At 45.6% G+C, this 22851-nt stretch overlaps 1 protein-coding gene and 1 long non-coding RNA gene across 4 annotated transcripts in view; one reads left to right on the forward strand and one right to left on the reverse strand.

Annotated features, from left to right (window-relative positions):
- srp68 (signal recognition particle 68) overlaps window positions 1–22851 on the reverse strand; it is a 65813-nt gene that overhangs the window by 33771 nt on the left and 9191 nt on the right. The window contains exons 3-8 of the mRNA XM_085963283.1: window positions 22528–22641; window positions 19701–19896; window positions 18843–18925; window positions 15704–15813; window positions 3844–3914; window positions 2610–2750 (exon numbers count right to left, since the gene is read on the reverse strand). Coding sequence (XP_085819409.1) covers window positions 2610–2750; window positions 3844–3914; window positions 15704–15813; window positions 18843–18925; window positions 19701–19896; window positions 22528–22641 — 715 coding nt within the window. The remainder of the gene's footprint in view (window positions 1–2609; window positions 2751–3843; window positions 3915–15703; window positions 15814–18842; window positions 18926–19700; window positions 19897–22527; window positions 22642–22851) is intronic.
- The window catches only part of LOC147102623 (uncharacterized), a 51589-nt gene that overhangs the window by 16026 nt on the left and 12712 nt on the right, over window positions 1–22851 (forward strand). For 2 of the 3 annotated variants that reach the window (XR_015073038.1, XR_015073040.1), the window contains exon 4: window positions 21528–21653. This is a non-coding gene — a long non-coding RNA (uncharacterized LOC147102623). Of the gene's footprint in view, window positions 1–8483; window positions 8704–21527; window positions 21654–22851 lie in introns of all 3 variants that reach the window. The other variant, XR_015073039.1, reaches the window with a different exon arrangement.

Raw genomic sequence — 22851 nt, forward strand, 5'->3', positions numbered from 1 at the left:
CTCTAGCTGCCTTGAAAAGCTGGTGGTGGGCCTCCATCGTCAACCTTTACTGGTGATGGTACTCCCACAGTGCTGTTAGGTAGGGAGTTCCCGAATATTTACCCAGTGACAAAGCAGGAACGGCGATATATGCCTTTGCAAGCATGAAAGTTTTTCCAAATTGCAGCAGCATTCTACTCCAAATACACATTCCTACCTGCTTTTCCTCCTCCCTCCAACCTCACTGGATTAAGACACCCCACCATGCCCCATCTTAACTCATTTCTTCCATTACTTCAAAACTGCTCATCCATCTCATTTTTCCATCCCCCCCCCCCCTTCAATTTACAGGCTTTAAAAGCCCAAACTTGGCATCGTCTCTACTTTTTTCAATCCTGTAGCTGTCTTGCACAATAGACCTGAGCGCCATGTTATAGGAGCAACAGCACCTTCTGGTGACAGGGAACAGTTCTGCAGATGCCATTGAACATCACTATAAAACAATCAGATCGTGACTTTAAAATGTCTCCACTTCAGAGGTAAAACCTGGTCATCCACAAAGGCAATTGTGAATAAAATGATCACAAATACAGCGAGACATTTTTCACAATCAAATTTACAATTAGCTCTAACTTCAGTTTGTTTGAACAAATTATGGTATAGAAGAAAGAGGAGACAAGGCGAAAGGAAATTAAAGATTTTTAAAAATTCATTCTGGGGATGTGTGCTTAAGGCCAGCATTTATTGCGCACCCAGAGATGTCCTATTGTGATACAACTGAGTGGCTTGATAGGCCTCTTCAGAGGGCAGTTAAGAGTCAAGCACATTGGTATGGGACTGGAGTCACATATAGGCCAGGCCAGGTAAGGATGCCAGGTTTCTTTCCCTAAAGCACAGTGAACCAAATGGGTTTTTACGACAATCCGACAACTTCATGGTCAATTTTACTGATCTCAGCTTTTTATTCCCAGATTTTGTTAAATGAACTCAAATTCTCAAACTGCCTAGGGTGGGGATTTGAACTCACTAGTGGATTACTAGTCCAGTAACACATCCACTACACTACAGTAATCTTTACCTTGCATTTATATAGCCACTTTCACAACCTCAGGCGGTCTCAAAGCTCTCTACAGCCAATGAAGTACTTTTGTGTAGTCGCTGTTGTAATGTAGAAAACCCGACAGCTAATTTGCACACAGCAAGATCCCACAAACAGCATTGTCATAATGACCAAATAATTATTTTTTTTAAGTGATGTTGGTTGAGGGATAAATATTCTCCAGAACACTGGGGAGAACTCCCTTGCTCTTCTTCAAAATACAGGAAACTTTTTTTATCCGGCACCGACGGGACCGGCGTGGTGCCGGTTGATCAAAAAGTCCGGATTACAGATAGGTATACTTACCAAGCTACGAGAGCCCCGTACACGGCCACAGATGCAGAAGTCCCGGTTGCACGGCACTTGTGCAGGAGCCCCGGTTACACGGCCACAGGTGCAGGAGCCCCAGTTACACGGCACTTGTGCAGGAGCCCCGGTTACACGGCCACAGATCCAGGAGTCCCTGTTGCACAGCCACAGGTGCAGGAACCCCGGTTACACGGCCACAGATCCAGGAACCCCGGTTACACGGCCACAGATCCAGGAGTCCCTGTTGCACAGCCACAGGTGCAGGAACCCCGGTTACACGGCCACAGATCCAGGAACCCCGGTTACACGGCCACTAATATATAGTAAAACTTACCTGAACCTACTCCTGAATTTTGCCGGTTAAGAGAGATTTCCGGATATTTAGGTGCCGGTAAAAAGAGAGTTTCCTGTAGTGCCATGGGATCTTTTACGTCCACCTGAGTGGGTAGACGGGGCCTCGGTTTAACATCTCATCTGAAAGACAGCACCTCCGACAGTGCAGCACTCCCTCAGTACTGCACTGGAGTGTCAGCCTTGATTAGAGGCTCAAGTCCCTGGACTGGGACTTGAATCCACAACCTTCTAACTCGGGAGTCAAGAGTGCCATCACTGAGCCCTGGCTGACACATAACAGATTATATATTTTTTTAATGAATTCACGGGATGTGGGCGTCGCTGGCAAGACCAGCATTTATTGTCCATCCCTGATTGCCCTTGAGAAGGTGGTGGTGAGCTGCCTACTTGAACCACTGCAGTCCATGTGGTGAAGGTGCTCCACAGTACTGTTAGGGTGGGAGGTCCAGATTTTGACCCAGCGACAATGAAGAAACAGCGATAAATTTCCAAGTCAGGATGGTGTGTGACTTGGAGGTGGTGGTGCTCCCATGTGCCTGCTGCCCTTGTTATTCTAGGTGGCAGAGGTCGCGGTTTGGGAGGTGCTGTGGGATCGTTTACGCCCACCTGAGGGGGTTGATAGGGCCTCGGTCAACGTCTCATCTGAAAGATTGGAATGGGGCTGGGGTTGGTAAAATAAACAGAACTCTATTGGGATCCCACTGCTCAAAGGGGCAAGCAGAAATAAAACAGACACACGGTTGGGCAGGTTACTGGTAGCACGTTGTCAGGTACTGATTGCCAATCCAATCCTTTACGTTCTCCACATGTCCCTCTATATTCTGCTGGCACATCTCTACAATCAATTTTCTCCGCCAATAAGCCATACCTGTGCAATCGCTGCCTCATTGTCATCCAGTCCAAGGAGGAAGATCCGCACTTTATCGATTTTCACTGGGATCACCCGTCCCCTCCACTCCACCTCGCTCATAGTGGCAGCATGCTTTGCTCTGGTCTGCGTAATCAGAGTCTTTGGGAATTGCAAACAAGATAAAGTCAGACCCGACTCACAGCATGGGTAAAGGCTCGCTCAGAAAATAACTTTCTTATACCAATAGAGCTGGTCGAATCTTTGCTTATGTTTGAAACAAACAGCGGGTCACTACAGACCAGTGAATGGCAAGTGGGCTCCACTAGTAAAGAGCCAGCACAGGCACGATGGGCCGAGTGGCCTGTTTTGCTGTTGTAAGCTTCTGTGGCTCAATGATTGGTGACCTCAGACCAGCCTGAAGGCCCATCTGCAACCACAGGATGCTGGAAAACAGGGACTCAATAGCATTACTCCAGGACCTAGGGGGTGGTCAAGCAGAGAAGGTAACCCGAGCTGCCAAGACTCACTGGGGACAAGAAAATTGATGATTTAAAAAAAAACTTTTTTTAAACAACTAGCAGTCACCCACTGTGTTGCTCAAAAGCTAACGTGCCAAGTCTTTAGCTGTGAATCTGGACAGCAAAGGATTCATACAGGAGCTAAAACTGAGGCTTGAAGTGAGCGGTACTGGGGAACGGTGCTTGTTGAAAAGAAAAAAAACCTTAAAAGATATAATTTAAATCATTGATGTTAAGCACGGGGGAGGTGCACAGGCAGGCGCCGGTGCAGACTGGGGTGCGGGTTCCTTACATCAAGTTTGAAGCTTGTGGCGGCTCGAGGTTCTCATTGCCAGCATACTGTGTGTAACGTTGCAAGTTTAATTTCTCTGCGGTTTCACTTCCAGGAGCATATGATAATCCAATCAGTTCAGAATTCAAATCAGTTAAAGCTGCTCTATCGAAATTTTAACCCTCATTTTGAGCCTGGGTAGCTTGGGAGAATTTCTGGCTTGCTGCCTCTCGCCCAAGTCTGCTCCATCCTTTGAGCAGCCCGCCGCCCTCCAGGCTCACGCCCTCACCCCAAATAGTTGACAAACTAAATAAGGGTTTTAGACAGAATGAATGAACTATGAACTTAGTAAGTAACCAATTAGAAAGCACACAATCCAACCAGGAAGAGCTGGAGTTGCTTAACCAATGAGATTTGACCCAGTCACTCAATTACAAACAGATTCTAAACAGGAACTGCTTACATCCAGTAGCCCTCCACTCTCTCCTGATTTCATCCGCATCTGAATCAGCTCCTTCATTGCAGACTGGTCACCTGCCAAAGAGACAGAGGATGGTTAATGTTTCCTCCATAACATGGGCTTAACACGGACAATGGAATAAAACACAATCAGTGCTATTCTCAGGCGTGCTGCACTGTAAGGCAGTCTGAATATTCCTAAATGATCCTTCGGTTCCCGACTGCTTCACATAGATCCCGGTTTCAGACTGTAGCAAATAGCCTCAAAAGATACGGAGCCACTTACTTCCACAATCCTGGAACAATCCCAAGTTTCATACAGGAACTGACTGGAAGGTGTAGAAAAAGGGTAGCCAGTGTGGGCAGACACAGTATTGACGAGCAGCAATGACCTGTGCTACTGATATAACTCCCCAACCCAACTAAGTTAAAATGGAGTAAAATTATACTTTACACATGGTGAGAAAACAAAAGTTAAGAACATAAGAAATAGGAGCAGGAGTCGGCCATATGGCGTCTCAAGCTTGCTCCGCCATTCAATAAGGTCATGGCTGATCTTCTACCTCAACTCCACTTTCCTGTCCTATGCCCTTATCCCTTGATTCCCCTAGAGTCCAAAAATCTATCGCTCTGTCTTGAATATACTCAACGACTCAGCATCCACAGTCCTCTCTGGTAGAGAATTCCAAAGATTCACAACCCTCAGTGAAGAAATTTCTCATCTCATTTCTAAATGACTGACTCCACTCCAGGGACTTGAGCACATAAATCTAGGCTGACACTCAACTCCAGTGCAGTGCTGAGGGAGTGCTGCACTGTCGGAGGTGCCGTCTTTCAGTTGAGACGTTAAACCGAGGCCCCGTCTGCTCTCTCAGGTGGACGTAAAAGATCCCATGGCACTACTTCGAAGAGAAGCAGGGGAGTTATCTCCAGTGCCCTGGCCAATATTTATCCCTGAAATAAAGAATAGATTTGCCTTCCAAAGTTAGGCTTTATTAACTTTAAAATCGGCAGCATATCTTTCTACATCCAGTCCCAACTAAAGCTAGAAAAGGACTGAATTTAAGGTAGCCACAACACATCATGTGATCATCAACTACCAATGAGATTACAACACATATCCCAAGGCAGTTAACAAACAACGAATCACAATACTTTTACTAATCAAGGAATAATCACCACAGTCCCTCAATCAACATAACAAAAACATTATCTGGTAATTATCACATTGCTGTCTGTGGGAGCTTGCTGTGCGCAAATTGGTTGCCGCGTTTCCCACATTACAACAGTGACTACACTTCAAAAGTACTTCATTGGCTGTAAAGCACTGAGACGTCTGGTGGCCATGAAAGGCGCTATTGAAATGCAAGTCTTCCTTTCAAGCCCTCGAAGAACTTTATACGTTTCAATGAGATCACCTCTCATTCTTCTGAACTCCAGAGAATATAGGCCTAGTCTACTCAATCTCTCCTCATAGGACAGCCCTCTCATCCCAAGAATCAATCTGGTGAACCTTCATTTCACCCCATCTAAGGCAAGTATATCCTTCCTTAGGTAAGGAGACCAAAATTGTACACAGTACTCCAAGTGTGTTCTCACCAAAGCCTATATAATTGCAGCAATACTTCCTTATACTGCAATATCCCTTGCAATAAAGGCTAACATACCATCTGCCTTCCTAATTGCTTGCTGTGCCTGAATGTTAACTTTGTGATTCCTATACAAGGGCACACAAATCTCTCTGCATACCAACATACTAGTCTCTCACCTTTTACAAAATATTCTGCTTTCCATTCTTCCTACCAAAGTGAATAACCTCACATTTCCCAACCTTATACTCCATCTGCCACCTTGTTGCCCACTCACTTAGCCTGTCTATATCCCTTTGCAGCCTCTTTGCGTCCTCCTCACAGCTTACTTTCCCACCTAGCTTTGTATAGTCAGAAAACTTGGATACATTACACTCAATCCCCTCATCCAAGTCATTGATATAGATTGCAAACAGCTGAGGCCCAAGCACTGATCCTTGTGGTACCCCACCAGTTACAGTCTGCCAACCCAAAAATGACCCGTTTATTCCTACTGTTTTCTGTGCGTTGGTCAATTCTCAATCCAAGCTAATATATTACCCTCAATTCCATGAGCCCTAATCTTGAGCAACAACCTTTTGTATGGCATCTTATCGAATGCTTCTTTGAAAATCCAAATATAGTGCATCCACTGGTTACCCCTTATCTATCCTGCTAGTTACCTCCGCCTAATCATGATTTTCTAAGTGCCCCGTTACTACGTCCCTAATAATAGATTCTAGCATTTTCCCTACTACTGCTGTCAGGCTAACTGGCCTATAGTTTCCTGTATTCTCTCTCCTTCCTTTCTTGAAAAGCAGGGTTATATCTGCTACCTTCCAATCCATGGGGACTGTTCTAGGATCTGGGGAATTCTGGAAGATCAAAACCAATGCATCCACCTCTTTTAAAACCCTAGGATGTAGGCCATCAGATCCAGGGAATTTGTCAGCTTTTAGTCCCATTAATTTCTCCAGTACTTTTTCTTTACTAATATTAATGACTAAGTTTCACACTCTCATTAGACCCTTGGTTCCCCACTATTTCCGGTATGCTTTTTGTGGCTTCGACTGTGAAAACAGACACAAAATATTTGCTTAACGTCTCTGCCATTTCCTTATTTCCCATTATAATTTCTCCTGCCTCTGCCTCTAAGGGACCCACGTTTACTTTAGCTAATCTCTTTCTTTTTAAATACTTGTAGAAAGCTCTTACAATCTGTTCTTATATTTCTTGCTAGTTTACTCTCGTATTCTATTTTCTCCCATTGTTTGCTGATCTCTAAACCCCCCCGCCCCCCATACCTGCGGCTTACTAATCTTTTTGGCAACATTGTAAGCCTCTTCTTTTAATCCAATACTATCCTTAACTTCTCTAGTTAGCCACGGTTGGATCACATTTCCCATGGAGTTTTTATTCCTCAAGGGAATGTATATTCATTGAGAATTATAGAATCATAAAATGATACAGCACAGAAGGGGGCCATTCAGCCCATTGTGTCTGTGCCGGCTCTTTGAAAGAACTATCCAATTCGTCCCATTCCCCTGCCCTTTCCCCATAGCCCTGCAAAATTTTCCACTTCCAATACTTATCCAATTCCCTTTTGCAAATTACTATTAAATCTACTCCCACCACCCTTTTAGGCAGTGCATTTCAGATCATCATAACTCAGTGTAAAAATAATTCTCCGCATCCCCTCATGTTCCCTTGGATTCTTTTGCCAATTACCTTAAATCTAGTTACAGACCCTTCTGCTACTGGAAACAGTTTCTCTTTATTTACTCTATCAAAACCCTTCATGATTTTGAACACCTCTATTAAATCTTCTGTTAACCTCCTCTGCTCCAAGGAGAACAATCCAAGCTTCTCTAGTCTCTCTACGTAACTGAAGTCTTTCATCCCTGGTACCATGCTAGTAAATCTCTTCTGCACCCTCTCCAAGGCCTTGACATCATTCCTAAAGTGCGGTGCCCAGAATTGGACACAATACTCCAGCTGGGGCCTAACCAGTGACTTATAAAGGTTTAGCATAACTTCCTTGCTTTTGTACTCTATACCTCTATTTACAAAACCAAGGATGCCGTATGCTTTTTTAAACAGACTTCTCAACTTGTCCTGCCACCTTCACAGATTTGTAGAAGTACACCCCCATGTGTGTCTGTTCCTGCATCAATTGTACCATTTAGTTTGTTAAGTTTATGTTGTCGCTTCTCATTATTCCTATCAAAATGCATCACTTCACAATTCCCTGCGTCAAACTGCACCAGTCCATGTTCTCCTGGAGTCTGTTACTATCATTCTCATCGTTTACTACACTCAAAGATAATTTGGTGAAGGGTTCCTTGTTGCCTTTGCTGAAAAGGATTTATAAAATTATTTCTTTAAATGTTCGCCACTGCTTATCTAGCGTCATATCTTTTAATCTAATTTTGCCAACTCGTCCCTCATTCCTACATAATTGGCTTTGTTTACATTTAAGACCCTAGTTTCAGATTTAACTACATCACTCTCAAACTCAATATGATATTCTATCATATAATGATCCAGAGGATCCTTTACTATAAGATTACTAATGAACCCCGTCTCATTGTACACTAGAGCTAAAATTAACCCTGTCGCCTAGTTGGTTCCTCGACACATTCTTCTAGAAAACTGTCTCGAATGCATTCTATAAACTTGTCCTCCAAACTACTTTTGCCAATTTGGTTTGCCCAGTTTATATGAAGATTAAAGTCCCCTATAATTATTGCATTACCCTTGTTACATGCTCCCCTAATTTGCTGATTTATACTCTGTCCAACATTATAACTACTGTTAAGGAGCCTATAAATTACTCGCATACTGATTCTGCATCTGGGCTAAGATCCTTTCTCACTACTGTCTTTATCTTGGCCTTTATTATCAGGGCTAGCCTCCCTCCTTTTCTATTATGCCTATCTTTTCTAAAGTCAAGTACCCTGGAATATTTAGTTCCCACCCTTGGTCACCTTGCAACCATGTCTCAGTAATGGCTACTAGATCAAACCCATTTATCTCTATTTGTGCCATTAATTCATCTTTTTTCATTCATTCATAGGAGGTGGACGTGGCTGGAAAGGCCAGCATTTATTGCCCATTCCTAATTGCCTTTGAAGGTGGTGGTGAGCCGCCGCCTTGAACCGCTGCAGTCCGTGTGGGGAAGGTACTCCCACAGTACTGTTAGGGAGGGAGTTCCAGGATCTTGATCCAGCGACGATGAAGGAACGGCGATATACTTCCAAGTTAGGATGGCATGTGACTTGGAGGGGAACTTGGAGGTTGGGGTGTTTTCATGCGCCTGCTGCCCTTGTCCTTCTAGGTGGTAGAGGTCTTGGAGGTGCTGCCGAAGAAGCCTTGGCGAGCTGCTGCAGTGGTGGAGGGAGTGAATGTTTAAGGTGGTGGATGGGGTGTCAATCAAGTGGGCTGCTTTGTCCTGGATGGTGTTGAGCCTCGAGTGTTGTTGGAGCCGCACTCATCCAAGCAAGTGGAGTATATTCAACCACACTCCTGACTTGTGCCTTGTAAATGGTGGAAAGGCTTTGGGGAGTCAGGAGTTGAGTCACTCACCGCAGAATATCCAGCTTCTGACCTGCTCTTGTAGCCGCAGTAGTTATGTAGCTGGTCCAGTTAAGTTTCTGGTCAATGGTGACCCCCAGGATGTTGATGGTGGGGGATTCGGCGATGGTAATGCCATTGAATGTCAAGGGGAGGTAGTTAGACTCTCTCCTGTTGGAGATAGTCATTGCCTGCCACTTGTGTGGCACAATTGCTACTTGCCACTTATCAGCCCAAGCCTGAATGCTATCTAGGTCTTGCTACATGCGGGCACGGACTGCTTCATTAACTGAGGAGTTGCAAATTGAACTGAACACTGTGCAATCATCAACGAGCATCCCCATTTCTGACCTTATGATGGATGGAAGATCATTGATGAAGCAGCTGAAGATGGTTGGGCCTAGGACACTGCCCTGAGGAACTCCTGCGGCTCTTTTGTCCATGTTTGGACCAAGGCTATAATGAGGTCTGGAGCCGAGTGGTCCCAGTGGAATCCAAACTGAGCATCAGTGAGCAGGTTATTGGTGAGTGAGTGCCACTTGATAGCACTATCAACCACAACTTCCATCACTCTGCTGATGATCGAGATAGACTGATGGGGCAGCAATTGACCAGATTGGATTTGTCCGGCATTTTGTGGACAGGACATACCTGGGCAATTTTCCACTTAGTCGGGTAGATGCCAGTGTTGTCGCTGTACTGGAACAGCTTGGCTAGAGGCGCGGCTAGTTCTGGAGCACAAGTCTTCAGCACTGCAGCCGGGATGTTGTTACGAATGCTTCAAGCATTCAGATATAGCGCCTTTAATTTTAACTTTTCACTCAGGCCCTATTACCTTTGTTAAACTCTGACCCTTCCTGACCCACTCTGCTTGATTACTACTTTGCAGCCTTCACTTTTCTCTTTATTAGACTTATAAAATGGAGTAAAATTAGGGCTATACACATGGTGAGAAAACAAAAGTACTGAATGGTTATCAAAGGGTTATGCACGCAAGTACTAATTGTGTATTTGATTCCTGCCAGATAATAGTGTTTAATATCACAGAAACATACAACACAGGAGGCCATTCGGCCCATCGTGCCTGTGCCAACTCTTTGAAGGAGTTATCCAATTAGTCCCACTTAACTGCTCTTTCCCCATAGCTCTGCAAATTTTCCCTTTTCAAGTATTTATCCAGTTCTTCTTTGAAAGTTATTATTGAATCTGCTTCCACCACCCTTTCAGGCAGTGCATCCCAGATCAGAACAAGCTGCGTAAAATAAATTTTCATCATCTTTTGCCAATTATATTAAGCCTGTGTCCAGTAGAAACAGTTTCTCCTTATTTACTCTATCAAAACCCCTCAAAATTTTCAACATACAGGAAACTCTCGTTTAAACGGCACCTAAATATCCAGAACTCTCTAGTAACCGGCAAAATTCCCACTCCGAAAACAACACCTCAATAACCGGCAATGTTGCTGAGTCCGAGTCTGAGTCTCCCGCGGTGGCCGAGTTAGTCAGTGGGGGTAGTTCTCCAAACTGCCACTACTCGGCTTCTTGGCGCTGTCGGAAGTCGGAACACCTCAACCCCCCTGTAACAGGAGTCTGACTCTCCCGCGCTGCCGGTAGTCTCTTCTGATCCGCCATTTTACAGGGGTACTGTGTGTCTCCCACACTGCTGGTAGTCATTGCATTGCATTACCCTCAACTGGCAGTACTGTACTTAATCAAGCATCTTCCACCATCCATTTAACACAACATTCTGTAGGTGAGTACCCAATTACTGTATACTGCACATTTCTTGATTTTTTTATTTTTCTTTGTTAAAAATAGCCTCGGTAGATAACCCTCTCTGTCATCTGGAATTTTTGATCAACCAGCATCAGGCCGGTCCCGTTGGTGCCAGATACCAAAGAGTTTCCTGTAATAGTTTAATTCGTCCAAGCAAATCCTTTCAAACCTACTGACCTACAGGAGCTCCAGGCTTGTTCCTCAAGGATGGTCTGTGCTATGATACTGCAAATGGCAACCAATCTATGTAACTAAAGGAGCTAGCTTGTTAGCTTGTTTTGTTCTGATGTGTCTTCACAGGTTCTTGAACAGGAAGTTATCCAGCATAGATCAATAGAGCAAGCCATCTTAGGGTTATAGTTTTTGATTGACAACTGTATGAGGGGTCAGGCCTGTGGGAAGGGCCAGAGTTAATGATTGGCGGTAGTTCTTTGACAGACAATTTGGTGGCCAGAATTTTAAAAAACAGCATTTCCCGCCCCACCCCCCCCCCCACGACATCTTCAAGTTTTTGTTAAGTGTCAAAAACTGGGATAAAAGAGATACAAAAATTAGGCTCCAAAAAACCCGAGTAAATTCGAAGAAAAATCAGTTTCCATTTCGATCATCAAGAGTCAAGAAAACATGGAACTAAAAAGAAAAGCTGAACGATAACCCACAAATATGTGCACAGCTCAGCAATAATAGACAAAACACCCACTGAGCACACAGCACTGCCACAAGCACCAAGTATGAGGTAAAGAGCAGTTAGGGCAAGGTAGTGCAACAGATTCAGAAAAAAGGAACAATTTTTCAACCTTGTAAATATAAACAAACCTTTACTGTGGGCAAGAACAAAAGCTCTTTACAGGGGCAAGAATACAGCCCCCATCGCTTATAGCAGGTGCGTTCGTATGAAAGCAATTTGCCTGCTCTGCGTGATGGCCAGTAGAACATGGTACAGGAAACTTTCTGGTATCCGGCACGGACGGGACCGACGTGGTGCCGGTTCATCAACAATTCCGGATAACCGAACGCTATAGCAAAAGATACGGAGCTCAGCGCTCCGTCTAAAGCAACAAACCCTGTGCTTCAAAACAATCGGCACAAGTTGCAAGCATCTCTGTAGCTTAGCAACAGCTTCAGCTACACCCTTGCACAGCAACAAATGGAGTAAAAAAAGTTACCTGAACCGACTCCTGAATTTTGCCGGTGGATAGTGTGTTCCGGTTATTTAGGGGCCGGTTAATCGAAAGTTTCCTGTAGCGCTATTACAGTACAGGAAACTCTCGATTTACCGGCACCTAAATAACCGGAAATCTGTTAACCGGCAAAATTCAGGAGTAGGTTCAGGTAAGTTTTACTTCATATTAGTGGCCGTTCCTGGATCTGTGGCCGTGTAATCGGGGTTCCTGCACTTGTTGCTAAGCAACAGGGACGCTTGGTCTGTGGCCCGGGTTCCTGCACCTGTTGCTAAGCAACAGGGAAACCTGGATTTGTTGCTGTGTACGGAGCTCTTGTACCTTTTAACTATACCTCTCTGTAATCCGGACTTTTTGATAAACCGGCACCGTGCCGGTCCCGTCGGTGCCGGATAAAAAAAAGTTTCCTGTACTATATAACAAGAATGTTCCTTGTGTGCAGTGACCATTTACCCAGTTTTGTTTCCAGTTCTACACTGACCTGCTGCTTTATTTAAACTGCAGTCAGTGCTGTGTACAAACTGTAAGCCCACACCACTTGAGGGGATTGAAGGGCTCAAGTACACAAAAGGTAATTGAACATTAACAAGCTATTTACTTACATATGTTTGTTCTTGCATTCAGTGCAACCGTAACAAGGTACAAACTAACAAATCAGAGTCATAATGGCACAGAAGGGGGCCATTCGGCCCACCGAGTCCGTGCCGGCTCTCTCTGGAGCAATCCAGTCAGTCCCATTCCCCCGCTCTATCCCCGTAGCCCTGCAAGTTTACTTCCCTCAAGTGCCTATCCAGTCTCCCCTTGAAAACATGTGAGTATCTCCGCTTCCACCACTTCCGTCGGCAGCGAGTTCCAGGTCCTCACCACTCGCTGCGTAAAAAAGTTTTTCCTCACGTTCCCCCTGTATCTCTTGCCCAAAACCTTAAATCTGTGACCCCTAGTACTTGTACCATCAACTAGTGGGAACAGCCTTTCCCCGTCTAGCCTATCCAAACCCATAATCTTGTACACCTCTATCAAATCACCCCTCAACCTCCTTTGCTCTAATGAAAGCAAATCCAGCTTCTCCAACCTGTCCTTGTAGCCAAGATTCCCCATCCCCGGAACCATTCTGGTAAATCTCCTCTGCACCCTGTCAAGGGGCCTTCACATCCTTCCTAAAGTGTGGTAACCAGAACTGGACGCAGTACTCCAGTTGTGGCCTAACCTATAAAGATTCAGCATAACTCCTCTACTTTTTCACTCAATACCTCTATTTATGAAGCCCATGATCCCATATGCTTTGCTAACCACTCTCTCAATATGTCCTGCCACATTTAGGGACCTATGCACATTAACTCCCAGGTCCCTCTGTCCCTGCACACTCTTCAAAACTATGCCATTAAGTGCATATTGCCTCTCCCTGTTCTTTCTGCCAAAGTGTAAACACAGCTGCTTCTGCCCGAACTAAACAGAGCACGCAAGACATTATAACCGGTAACTTTGAAATTGATGTTAATGCAAATGACTAAGTTTATCCATTTTTGGTCGATATAAGCCATTGTCCGTTTTAAACATGGACGTTTCTTATCTCAAAATATCTTTTGGAAGGGAACCACATATCCGCAGCATAACTAAGACCGCCTATTTCCACCTCCGTAACATTGCCCGTCTCCGCCCTTGCCTCAGCTCATCCGCTGCTGAAGCACTCATCCATGCCTTTGTTACCTGTAGACTTGACTATTCCGACGCACTCCTGGCCGGCCTCCCACGTTCTACCCTACGTAAACGTGAGGTCATCCAAAACACGGCTGCCCGTGTCCTAACTCACACCAAGTCCCGTTCACCCATCACCCCTGTGCTTGCTGACCTACATTGGCTCCCAGTTAAGCAACGCCTCAATTTCAAAATTCTCATCCTTGTTTTTAAATCCCTCCATGGCCTCGGCCCTCCCTATCTCTGTAACCTCCTCCAGCCCCACAACCCCCCCCCCCCCCCCCCCCGAGATATCTGCGCTCCTCTAATTCTGCCCTCTTGAGCATCCCTGATTATAATCGCTCCACCATTGGTGGCCGTGCCTTCTGTTGCCTAGGCCCTAAGCTCTGGAATTCTGTCTAAATCTCTCCGCCTCTCTTTCCTCCTTTAAGATACTCCTTAAAACCTACCCCTTTGACCAAGTTTTTGGTCACCTGCCCTAATTTCTCCTTATGTGGCTCGGTATCAAATGTTTTGTCTTATTACACTCCTGTGAAGCACCTTGGGATGCTTTACTAAGTTAAAGGCGCTATATAAATACAAGCTGTTGTTGTTGAAGCCCACTTTATGAGGCCCCACCAGCCGCCACTGTGCAGCTGCGGCATGCCGAATAGGGAAACGTACTGGTGGCTGAAAGGGTGAATGTAGAATTAACAAGCAGTTACAATATTAGGGCCTTATTTGAACAGGGGCTGAAGGTAGAGGACTCAGTGCCAGTGTTACAGCTATACTTATATGATTTGGGGTTTTTACCTCCCAACGACCATTAAGCTGCTTTGAAGTCACTAACAAATGACATCAAGGACCATGTGGCTAGCAATAGTATCAGTTTATACTTAGAGTAAGGGATTTTGTACCAAAGGAAGGAACTTGCATTTATATAGCGCCTTTCATGAGCTCAGGACGTCCCAAACCGCTTCACAGCCAATGAAGTAGTTCTGAAGTGTAGTCACTGTTGTAATGTAGGAAATGCGGCAGCCAATTTGCACACAGCAAGATCCCACAACCGGCATCGTGATAATGACCAGATAATCTGTTTTAGTGATATTGGTTGAGGGGTGAATATTGGCTAGGACGCCCCTGAAAGGCTTCAAACATTTAATACGAGCAGCCTGGCAAAGCAGAACACTGAAAGCTGCCCCTTGATGAGAGCCAGTTCATAATCTAAACCCAGTTTTTAAGATGTGAAGAAACAAGCAACAAGCCTCGAAACCAGAATTTGACAGGAGTCGAGGGGCTTTTAGATTTCATCAGCTTGGAGTCACTGGCGTGAGCGGTGGCGGGGACTGTATTCCTACCCCTGTAAAGCGCTTTTCTTGGAAGGTGCTATTTTGATATTTTTTGATATTTTTGTGCAGCTCATGCAGACTGCACTGGGTGTCCATCAGCTGCTACAGCAGAAGAGCCACAAGTGATCAGCACACTGTCACTGCTGAACTCGCCTCAGGTCTTCATCAATTCTCCCGGCTCCTTGAAGGAATTTAACACTGAAAATTGGGCCTCGAGATGAGCGCATTGCGTTAGTGACACCGTCACACACTGTGGGATGTACAGGGCTGTGACATAAAGCACGTCATCACACATTCGGCATGACGATGTCACCAATGCGATGCAGACAAATGCCAACATCTGATTTTCATAGACTGGGAGAAATGTTTTTTTTTTTTTAAATGACAAACATTGGGAGAATTTTTTTTATTTTTTTATTTTTTTAAACCGCTCCACCAACCTGGTAAAATCCACAAATTTTTGGTAGAAATCAGTAAAAAAAAAAATGACTTTAAATGATCCCTAGCTGTCCAGGACAACACCTGAGGAATGTCCACTTAGACAAGGCATTGAAGGGCTGCCTTGGAGGCCCGTGGAGCCATATCTGAGCACAAGTCGGGGGCTTCGGAAGAGGAGGGAAGATTGTAGCAATGACACGTTGCTAAAGGAACTCCAGGAATAGCCCCAGTGTGTCTGGCTGAACTCCTTTGATACCACTGGGTTCGGAGAGGCTCTGCCTATGCCTCAAGCACACGCGATCTTACCTATATTATAATCGCAGTAACGGATGTTGGGAGAGATCTCCTCCACGCGCTGATGGTACAGCACTGCCTGCTCATCTGAAAATGCACTGGCTAACTTCTCGTAGATTGTCCTGTCAAAGACAAAGAAAAATTAGGGTCAAAATCTCCAAACGGCACACAGCCAGGCACTTTCACACTGGCAAACAGCTAGGCACATAAACTCGCAAGTATTTAAAATGGCCCCATTGTATTGGTGGGGGGTAACACACTGTCACTTGAGAGATTGTGCCATTACTACCCCCACTCCTGACACTGCTCACATCTTTCAACAACAACTTGCATTTATACAGCACCTTTAATGCAGTAAAAGGTCCCAAGACACTCCACAGGAGCGTAATCAGACAAAAATTGACACCGAGACACATTAGGTCGTTGTGGCCAAACGCTTGGTTAAAGAGAAAGAAGGTAAGAAAGAACTTGTATTTATATAGCGCCTTTTACCACCTCAGGCCATCCCAAAGCGCTTGCTTTACAGCCAATGAAGAGGTAGATTTTAAGCAGCCTCTTAAAGGAGGAGAGGGAGGTGGCGAAGCAGAGATATTTCAGGAGGGAATTCCAGAGCTTAGGGCCTAGACAGCTGAAGGCACGGCCACCAATGGTGGGGCGAAGGAAGCGGGGATGCACAGCCTATATATATGTATATAGTTCATTACATAGTCTACACAATTAGATTCCATTTTAGTCCAACTCAATGGTGTGTGTTATTTGTATTGTGCATTTAAACAGAGCAAGACAGAGTGAGCAAGACAAAAAACAAAAGTAACAAGCACCTTGGGGACAGTGAAGTGGTACAACACGGGTGTGCATGTCCAACACTCCACACGGAGAGCATCTGCTTTTCACCCCGTCCGTCATTGTTCAGAATCCCGTCCCTTGCTTAGGGAAGAGCAAGTGACGGGCGGCATTGGCCAAGGCTCTGCCCAATGGCCAGTGCTTCACCTTGTGGAGGTGGAGGAGCAGGTTGGTCAATCGCCCTCACCGCCAGGAATGACGTGTAGCAAGAGACAAAGAGAGGGGAAAAATACCGTTTCAAAATAGCCTGTCTTACTCAAACACAGTAATGCCCGGCCAAATCAACCTGTCGACGTCGACAGTGCCTATGTTCAGGCTGGTGCTGGTACAAAGACCGAGGAAAATAAGGCACTGCTCCCTTCCACATAAACTTCTGTAAAAGGTCATTCAAATACTTTGTTATGCCACTCCTCAGCAATCCCAATGCTTTTTATGAAGCATTCTGAAATAAATGTTCAGCTGACCAGAGTTTGAATCGTTGGAGCAAGTATCAATAAAAAGCTTGTACAGCAAACTTCGTGCTATCCGGCACCGACGGGACCGAGCTGTTGCCGTTCCCTCAAAACTGCCGGACAAACCAGTGCTAATGTTGAAACATACGGAGATTTTGAGCTCCGTATCTGGCAACAAACCCTGTTGCTTAGCTTCTAAACAGTCGTAGTACTCTCTCTAGCTTAGCAACAGCTTCAGTGAGACCTTGCAGAGCTTGACTGTTGAGAAAAAAGCAACGAAAAGAAAAAAAACATAATGAAACGGCTCCTGATTTTTGCCGGTGGCTCGAGCTTGCCGAACAGTTAGCCTCCGGATAACACAAAGTTTCCTGTACTTTAAAGCAAGCTTCATCCACAGATACAAGTATTTTTGATCATGGCCAGAATGTTTAGCAAGAAACGAGTACTCACAGCATTTCCATCACACCAGCACTCGTCTAACAACCTACCAGACCTTCAAATCCAACAACTGCAAATGAGAGCTACTGTCTGTGCTCTCCAAGGAAGGTGAGAAACAGACATTAAGCACTGTTGCCCTAGTAACATCCCAATTGTCCTCATCCCATTGCTCAGACAGAGAAGGTGCACACTAACTATTCCTCCATTCTCACATCAGATAGAGAAGGCATGCCCCAACCATTCCCAAGAATCCTCCGCCCTCCTGTTTTACAAAAAGCTCGGAAGGAAAAAGCCTCAAAACAATTACTACTAAAGACAACAGGTCTTTATCTCAGGCTGACATCAAATGGGATAAGTAGAGCTGTTCAGAACAGAGACTGCCCATGTCTTCCAGCAAACTATCTTCAGCAGTTTAATCAATGACCTTCCCTTTGTCAAAGTCCTGAGTGGAGCCGTTCACTGATGATTCCAGTGTTCAGCCTCATTCACAACTCCTCCAACAATGAGGCAGCCGATGCCAGTCTACAGATGGACCTGGGTAACAACTGGGCTTGGGCTGGCAAGTGCCGGGTAATGACCATCTCAAACAAGAAAAATCCCAGCCACTTACCCAACCTTCAATGACACCACAATTGCCGAGTCCCCCCACCATCAACATCATGCAGGTCACCATTGACCAGAAAACTAATTGGACCAGCCATATCAACACTGCGGCTACAAGAGCAGGGAACAGGCTAGGTACTCTGCAATGAGTGGATACTGGCCTCTCAAAGTCCTCCACCAACTACAAGGCTTAAGACAGCATGGTACAATCGCAACAACTTAAGCAGCTCAACATCATTCAGGATAGTCGTTCACTTGATTGGCATACTGGCCAATGGACTCAATACCCACCCCTTCCATCACTGGAACACTCTGGCTGCAGTATGTACAATCTACAGGATGCACTGCAGCAACTTATTAAGCTTATACTTTCACAGCACCTCCTTGCCCTGCAACCTCCATCACCGAGGACAAGAAAAGCAATGACATGGGAAAACCCTCTCTCCAAATTATAGACAATTGTGACTCGAACATTTAACGCCATTCCTTCATTGCTGCTGGGTCAAAATCTTGGAATTCCCTACCTAACCCCATTGTGGGAATTTCATGAGCAAAAGGGCTGAAGTGATTCAAGGCAGCCTCCCATCATCACCTTCTATGGGGAGCTAGGGATGGGCAATAAATGCCAACCTTGCTAGTGTCGCCCACATCCCAAGAACGGAAAAAAGCCTCATACACCCATGACCCAAGGGAGTAAAACCATGGCAACATGCCGCAAACGGGGGAGTGGGCAGGTGTAGGAGACACAGAAGCGCACATTGAGAAGGCAGGGGTGAATATAAAGGAACACTAACGTAAAGAAGCAAATCACTCACTTGCATTTGTGCAAAGCCTCCATAGCACCTTTCCACTCCTGTAGCTCAAAACTCAGCATGCCTTTAAGATAGGCGGTGTAGGCCTGAAAGGAATGCAAAGCTATCAGCAGGAAAACACATCTGCTACGATACAAGAGGGAGCAGCAGAGCCACACTAATATTTTAGACGATCAAACTGAGTAACAAAGCAGAAGCAACCGATTTGCAGTGCTCACAGGTTAGGTGTTAATAGCCCGTCGGATCCCACCCTGTCTTCACACTCTGGAGTGATGGTCAGGATATAACTGCTGGTCATGGAGCTACACAGTACATAGAATCAACAGCACAGAAACAGACCATTCAGCACAACGGCTCTAGGTATGTGGTTATACTCCACACAAGCCTCCTCTTTCTCTACCCGTCTCACCATGCACCCATAACCCTCTAGTCCCTTCTCCCTCATCTGTGCATCAAGCCTTCCCCTTTGTCATGCCATTGGGAGAGCAGCGGACTGCAGACAGGTGATTTATTTCTCCACCTGCTGTTCTCCATAGTATGAACCACACCGGCAATAAACTGCCATCATTGTAGACCCACGTATACATGTTGTCAAGTTATATCCCCTTTTTAATTAAAGCAAATCAGAAGCAGGTCTATGTATTAATGACAGAGCTTGAGCAACGATAAAGGGACTGGCTTCCAAATGCAGAGGGTAAGAGAGAGTGACGCAGAGATCACAATCCCCAAATGGGATCAAAATCCCTTAAAATATAAAAGCACAATGAGATCCAAGGACTGCTCCCCTCCCCTCCAATGCGACAAGCTGCTAAGCCTTGTTTCCTCTGTGCAGGTTCCACACCACCCCATCCACCTATTTACCTGAGCTTCCAATTTTGTTTTTGCATCAACACGGTTGCTCTCGCACAGGCGCTCCAGCTCCTCTGCGTGCTTGACAGCTTTCCTGAGCCGAGAGAACAGGTGGAAGCGTTTGCGAGGTTCGGTGTTCGCTTCTTGTTTCAGCTGCATGGCGTAGCTCCACGCTCGCTCTGCGTCCATTAGAACCAGCAGCAAATACCTAAATACAGGAGGGGCAGGATTAGGCAAAGCACTGCGCATCTATCAATAGACTGAACATACTGCGAGGCCTCTGGTACCCGGCACCGCCAACATCTACAACACCCACCACTACTAATTAGTGGCTCATTCAGCTCTCAAAGCACCTCATATAATTCAGATAGCTGAGGAGTTTAAATGGGCAATTTGGGGCCATAAGGCACATGAACACTTCCTTCGCTCCACTCCCTTTGTCCCACCATTGGTGGCTGTGCTTTCAGCCGTTTAAGCTCCAAGCTCTGGAAATCCTTCCCTAAACCTCTCCGCCTCTATCTCCTCCTTTAAGACCCTCCGTAAAACCGACCTCTTCAGCCGCCCATGCTAAGATCTCCTTCTTCGGCTTGGTAGGGATTTTTGTCCGATCACGCTCCTCTGACGCGCTTTGGGCGTTTTCCTATTTTAAAGACGCTGTATAAATGCAAGTTGTTGTTGTTGAAAAAGGCGCAACTGGCAAGCGAATGATTCACTGTAAGCTGTGCCCCCACCATATTCTGGGGTCCATTACCTGGGGTCCATGTTCAGGGCTCAGATCGGGGGTACACTGGAGTGTCAGTGTTTGTGCCCTAATGAGACCTATTACCACCAGCACTTCATGCGTGCACAAGGTTTCTGTCCTTGTGGGTCACATAGCCGAGTCACGAGGGGCACATTTAAGTCCATACTTCTATTAATTTGCAGATATCTCAAAGCACTGATACCAACTGATCTTGGTGTTCTGATTTAAGATTTATCAAACAATGAGGCAACAGCACTGAGAATAGCCCTTTCAAAACTTCCAGGTCCCGGAAATTATAACAGGAGACCCAGCAAGCAAGAAATATAATCCTAAACGGGATTGTGTTGTCTGGGCTCGGAGATCTCCAGGAACATGTGGTCCTCGGGTCTCAGGCTGAACAACCTCTGCCCCAGTGTTGTTTTACTTAAAATGCTCTCTCCAGACAACACAATTCTGGAAGGACATAGCCTATACTATATTGTACTGCAGGTGCCTTTTACAGTTCAAAAGGATGTAATATGAGAATTCAATGTGCCCACCATTATACTTTACTGAAATCGGCGCTGGGAACTGTGGCTGCATTTCCTTGTTATTTCTTCAGTGGCCATCACATAGACACAAGGATATCTGCTGACCAATGTTCCCTATAAGCTGCGCTTTGTTCTGTGCGGCCGGTTTCTTTTAATGCGCGGTCCCTTTAAATTTCTGCGCATGCGCGGTATTTGCAGTGTGAAAGCCGGTGAGCGGCCTGCGCGGAACATTGCAGATTACTGCGCCATCGCACCTTAGCGGGAACATTGCTGCTGACTATTATACAGCAAGGTTGCCCAAACTGGAGCCCATGGACCATATCCAGCCTTCAAGCTCTGGTAAACTGACACACGGGTTTTATTTGCAGACTCTTGCGTTCTGTGAGCCCGGAGGTTTGGAAAGGGCCTTTTTTTAGCGCCGCTGCCTCACTGATGGATAAACATCAAGCTCCATCAGCATCATAACTTGAGGTATCTGCAAGTTAACAGGGACAGGGCAGCGCAGATTTATACTTTATTAAAGTTCATCAACTGAAACGTTAACTCTGTATTTTTCTCTCTCCACAGATGCTGCCTGACCTGCTTAGTGTTTTTCTGTTTTTATTTTGAAGTTTATATGCGGCTTCCAAGGCTCCATAGCACACGCCCAAGCGACCCACAAAGACATAACCCTCGGACTCTCCTGCTGTGCAGGTGGGATTTGAACTTGCACCGGTGGGTTGCTAGTCTGGTACCATAACCACTAGGTTACTGTACCCATTTGTGTTTGAAATAAATCAAGGTTTACTAAAGAGGAATTTTGTCTGGGTAAATACTGGGAATGATTTTTGATCCATTTTATTTGGGACAATTGGTTTGTTTACTGGTTGTTGTGCAGCAGACACAGTGGAGATGCACAGGCCACAGAGTTAAGTACCAGGAATGACAACTCATGCTAGGAGTCCCAGCCACTGTCTCCAGGAATGAAGAGGTGGTTCAAGCAGAATGACTGTTCTGCCACCTTGTACCTAGCAGCAGCATCAAGCACTCTAGCACAGCACAGCTACAATGCAGCGTTCTCCATACAGTTCTCTGTACAGCATCAAGCACCCTAGACTCTTTTACAGTGCAGCATAGCATAGTTCAGATACACTGCAACCCTATACAGCAGCAAGCACTCCCTCGCTCTGGTACAGCGCAGATCAAGTACCATAAATCGGGAATTTTTCAATCAAATACATTTCACTACATTGTGCTTTTTAATTCAAATGAATCTTTGCAGAAGTACTGGCAAACTATTCATTCAGCTCCATTTTGTTACAAAAAGTCACTCATTCTCCGCAGAGTTTGTTTCTCTTCCAATCTACCTGACCACGCTGGGCATATTTGTGCCACATGAAGATCAAGTGTTGACCAAGAATGAGACTGGAAGCATTTGAAGTCATTTCACCGAGAACCATCAACAGTAAAAGCTGTGTGGGTAAAGGACCCCTCCAGCCCTGGATAGACTCTAGCCCACTATCAGTACACAGCCCAAAGGGCAATGCAAATGAAAATCAGGACGGCAGTATAATTTCCAGTTTCCTACCTGTTGTCTGACAGAATCTCCGCTGTGACCTTCTTGCCCGTGAACTTGTGTCTGTTTCCCATTTTAAAGCCAAGCGCCTTCCTGAGACGGCGGAGTCTGCGCGAACAGTAACCCCTACAGCCAACCAAGGAGAGAGTTAGTGACGATGCAGCCAATGCTGGTCCATCTCCAACACAAATCAATAGAGGTACAGGAGCTGCAGCCAAGCAGCCACTACAACACTAACTCACCTGTGTACACACTCAACCCGCCCACAAGGGAGAATAACCACAGCAACTCCCAGGCGAAGAGGGGGAGAATAACTTCACCAGCATAGTATCATAC

The sequence above is a fragment of the Somniosus microcephalus genome, chromosome 21 (genome assembly GCF_052327205.1).
Source record: "Somniosus microcephalus isolate GS21.2 chromosome 21, FLI_Smic_1.0, whole genome shotgun sequence".
NCBI classification, from domain to species: Eukaryota; Metazoa; Chordata; class Chondrichthyes; order Squaliformes; family Somniosidae; genus Somniosus; species Somniosus microcephalus.